We start from the raw sequence: 4,502 nt of genomic DNA on the forward strand, positions 1-4,502 counted from the left end.
AAAATATCAAGATGTTATTACAATTTTTCTAAAAAGTACTTTATATTTTATATATATGTCGTGTCCATGTCCGAATCCATGCTCCATTGCTATTATCTATCATTGTCACTTTTGTTACATCCTTACTTCAATCTATGTTGACCGAGACAACGAAAATGGAGAGGAAAAATTTCAAGAAAACTATTCAATTCAAACGTACCTCAGATAGGGTAGCGTCATGATTTTGAGCAATGATGGATTTTTAGAAACGAAATTTTGCCACTCAACAATGTCTATCTTCTCATCTTTGTTCAGGTCAGCATCCATGAATGTCTGATCAAGATAAAATGTGAAGCTTAAGCCTTAAATTTGTGACAATCAGAAGGACATGAAAAATAGTGGTTAAAGCACAGCATAAAAGAGAGGTTCTGCAAATCATTATGATACATTGTCAATATACAAAATTTACATTGCTATCTAATCATATTTTGCAAATATATTGAATGATCATGTAGAATTTATTTACATTTAACAACACATTGACATTTAAGTCCATGAAATTGAAATTGTAAGTATTCATCAAATTTGTTATATCATAGTTATTTTACAAAAATAGTCACCTTGTCAATAATTGTTTCGATCACCTCATCTGCTAGCTTCATTTCAGATTCACAGAGAAGCGCAATCAACATTTGCTTGACCTGTTAGAAATAACGCGAAAGAACAATGAAGCTACTATCACTAAAATTAATCGGACATAAGCGGAAACGTAGATGAACACTACAACAAATCATATTTTAGTGGTGAATATCACTTATTTAGTGTTCGTAGAGCACACTATTGTAGGGCTAGTTGTTTTTGATATCATGAATAACAAAGTGAAAATCTAAGTAAATTGACACATAATAGGATTGCACTATATGCTACCTCTTGGCGTTCTATAAAGCCTGTGCTGTCCAAATCATAGAGCCTAAATGAAACTGCAAGAGAATTGCAAAACCTAAAATATGAGTTTCACAATCGAAATCTACTTTAACCAGAAAAGGGGTTAGGATTCAATCTTCAACTTACAATCAATCTTGTCTTCCAGTGGTGCATTTGGGTGGAAGACATTGAGAGATCGAACAAAGTCATCAAAGTCAATTACTCCCTTCCTCTTAACATCAAATAGATCAAAGATCTGCATGCAGTAAAATTCTAATGTCAAAAGGACATCCAGTTAACTGAAATGCTTGGAGATACCATGAAAAACAATGAAATTTATTACTAAGCAGCACCTAGCGACGACTCAAAAAACAGAGATTTCTATATGAAAATTTAAACATGGAGATGCATGTGCCTTTATATCTAAAAAAAACTGATCTCTAACTAAATGTGTCATCATGAGCATTTATGTTTCAGGTTATTAAAGCGATTAAGAAATTGAGTTTCTTCCGAAAGTATATGGCGATAGAACAATGTCTTCATTAACCTATTTGCATTGCAAATCATCGATTTAACAAAGTACATTTGTGATGCTAGATAGGCATTCACTCATGCATGCAAGAAACCTTAAAAATGAAGGCCTTATTCATAAACCAGAAGCATGCTGTGTATGTATAGTACCCGATTGGCAAAGATATTCTCCTTCTTCCTATTCTTGAAGATTGCCAATTGAAATTCTTCCTGCAAAGAAAGAACACTGTAATCAAAGAACAGACTATGAAATGAATGTGAAGAACAAATAGAAATAAAAAATATTGGTAATTGTATAAGCAATTCATCATGATACTGTGACAGATTCTATTTAAGAAAATGAAAAACACAAAAAACAATATAGTAAATTGTTGATCATTCATATCAGGAAATAAAAAAACACCAAATATCTCATAATAAAATGAACATCACAAAATAGATGCCATAAATACATGTTCGAGACCAGGAGGAAAACGCATTTTCTATATGGTACCTTGCTTATTAGTCCATCATCAACGACCGAACTGCTTATGCTCTTAAATAGCTCAAAAAGTGCTTCAACCTCACTGACCGTGACTGCGAAACCAAAATTTGCTGTAAGTTTAAACTACTAAACTGGCATGAGGGCTTGAGAAATAGAGATGGAGTGAATTCCATAACAAATATAAAACAAGACGATTCCGTTTTTCAATAACTAATAGACCAGAAGACCGGTAAAGCATATGAACCAACCAATTGGAATTGAAGTTAGGAGAGGGGAAAAATAACACTTTTCCTACTAAAGTGGTGACAGGATGGATTGTAAATAACTTGATGCCATAGAAAACACATGCAGCTATTCTTAATCTCTTCAACCTAGCAAGTAGAAGAGGCTAAAAATATTTTATCTGTGATTTGGTTTATATGACAAATTTCAGAAGCAATATAATTTGTAATATTACATTACACTTATTCAACAACAGATCTTGTTCAACCTCTCCTTTATTGTTCGTATGCTATAAGCCCGCATTAAGATAGACATAAAATGCATACAGGGAATTGAAGTTTTTCATGGATCCATCTTTACCCTACTTTCAAAATTCTAAAATAAACTGAACAAAACAGAACTCTGTTTCATTTCTTGCTTGCAGACCCAGAACCATTCCCTTCTCAGGAAGGCTTTGTTATCAATTTAATACCCCTGAGGTTATCAAACTCAAGAATTCATCGAATAAAAGAGTCACAGTCACAATAAACCACAAGAATTAGAGCTTTAAATCATTTCTGCGGAAACAAGAATCAACTTACAAGCTGTCTGTGATGCAAGAACTACTGGATCGACCTGCCCCGGAGACTGTCTTGTTGGCTTAGAGTTGAAGCAGCCCATTTATGGAGGCAATGCAGGCAAAGCAGCACAGAACACAACCAGAGCTCGTGCTTCTCTAAAAAACACCATCAAACCATCTTACCATGCAATTTTAAAATCCTAATTGAAACACCAGAAATATAAAATAATAAAATAATAAATAAACAAATCAGCCATATGACAGGTACATGGTCTGATTAACTACACAACAAAATTTTATATTAACAAAATGGAGGAGAAAACTTATAAAAAAAATATAATAATTGCAGGCTGCAAAACAATAATTGATCATTATACAAGTAAACAATGTTATGGACATATGGACATGACTTGAGATACACAAAAAGTTACATATTTTATGTATTTATTCAAATTCAAGAAAACAAACTAACTCGCACAGTTTGATTATTCAAAACAAGTTTGCTCTAAGAGAACAACTTGAGAAGGAGAAGCAAATGGGTGAAACAACACACCTAAAAGAGATTTGATAAAACTCAATACCAGTATAGCACAGAGCTCCATGAATCCCAAAACCAATAAGAAGCAGTATTTATTAGTGCTTGGACATTTTTTTACCTAACCATTTTCTCCAACAAATCAAGAAAGGAAAAATTTATGGAGATTTGAAAAGTTTAACATTTCTCGCACAACTTTACCTTTCTTTCATATCTTAATCACTAAGAGTTCTTCCACCACATTTTTTAAAAACATAAAAAATAAAAAACTGAAGCTTCCAAAATTCAATTCATTAAAAATTTAACAACTTTACATTTATAATCCCCAAATCAAAACAAACAAAACACACTAAGGAAATCTTTAAAAGCAAAGAAATTTTCAAGAATTAATAATAATATTAATTATTATTATTATTATTAAAAAAAAAACACAAAATTAATGAGTAAAAAGGAAAAGAAAAGAAAAGAAAAGAAAAGCTGGAACACACATTCTAAATTTCTTCCCTCTTCTCCCTTCAATAAAACTTCACTAAGATAAACCTCATCATCCTAGCGTCTAAAGCAAAACTAAGATAATTTAACCCCAAAAAGATGAATAAAATAGTGAAATTTTCAAGGCATGGATCAGCATGAGGGTGAAATTCAACTCACCAGCTAGAGAATTTGTTTTTCTGAAGCTTCTAGAAAACCAACACTTGAATTACAAAGGCCATCAGAAGAAGAAGCAGAGAGAAAAACAGAGTCCTAAAGAAAAAGGTAAGGTGTCAAAGCTTTGGGGTTTAGCAAATTTGAGAGTGCAAATGGAAAGCTTTATATATAAATTAATTAATAATTAATTAAATGAAAAATAAATGTTAACTACTAAATTTATAAAAGAAATCATATTAATTAATTAGTACCAATTAAGACTTAAGACTGAGAAAAAGAGAAGAAAGATTCACGGTGGTCCTTTTACACTTTTTTTTCTTGTCTGGAAGTCAGATTTGCGCAACTGTCTCAAGTAAAGTTGGAAACGTTAACTGCTAAGTTGGTTGGTAGACTCTTCCCTCTTTTCTTAAATTCATTTTATTTTTGAAAAAAAAATAAGAGAAAAAAAAAATGTGTGGAATTTTGAATATGCTTTGTACTTTGTAAGACCTGGCAATTTGTGCACCTATTACACACAAAAAATTATACTTTCTAAAATTTACACATTTGAGCTTTCATTGGATCATATGTATTCTGGGACTTAATACTTTTTTGTTATTTATTTTAATAAAAAGATTATT

General features: G+C 31.6%; 1 protein-coding gene across 4 annotated transcripts in view; it reads right to left on the reverse strand.

The window, feature by feature from the left end:
* The window catches only part of LOC107629099 (calcineurin B-like protein 1), a 4,766-nt gene extending 720 nt beyond the window's left edge, over positions 1-4,046 (reverse strand). Inside the window, exons 1-8 of one of the 4 annotated variants that reach the window (XM_016331799.2) lie at positions 3,886-4,046; positions 2,722-2,855; positions 1,928-2,010; positions 1,585-1,644; positions 1,051-1,159; positions 907-959; positions 600-680; positions 200-312 (exon numbers count right to left, since the gene is read on the reverse strand). In XM_016331799.2, the coding sequence (XP_016187285.1) occupies positions 200-312; positions 600-680; positions 907-959; positions 1,051-1,159; positions 1,585-1,644; positions 1,928-2,010; positions 2,722-2,800 (578 nt within the window). In that variant the 5' untranslated portion in view covers positions 2,801-2,855; positions 3,886-4,046. Of the gene's footprint in view, positions 1-199; positions 408-599; positions 681-906; positions 960-1,050; positions 1,160-1,584; positions 1,645-1,927; positions 2,011-2,721; positions 2,900-3,885 lie in introns of those variants that run through there. The other 3 variants (XM_016331807.2, XM_021120261.1, XM_021120257.1) reach the window with 3 other exon arrangements.

This window comes from Arachis ipaensis, chromosome B01, assembly GCF_000816755.2.
Source record: "Arachis ipaensis cultivar K30076 chromosome B01, Araip1.1, whole genome shotgun sequence".
NCBI lineage: Eukaryota > Viridiplantae > Streptophyta > Magnoliopsida > Fabales > Fabaceae > Arachis > Arachis ipaensis.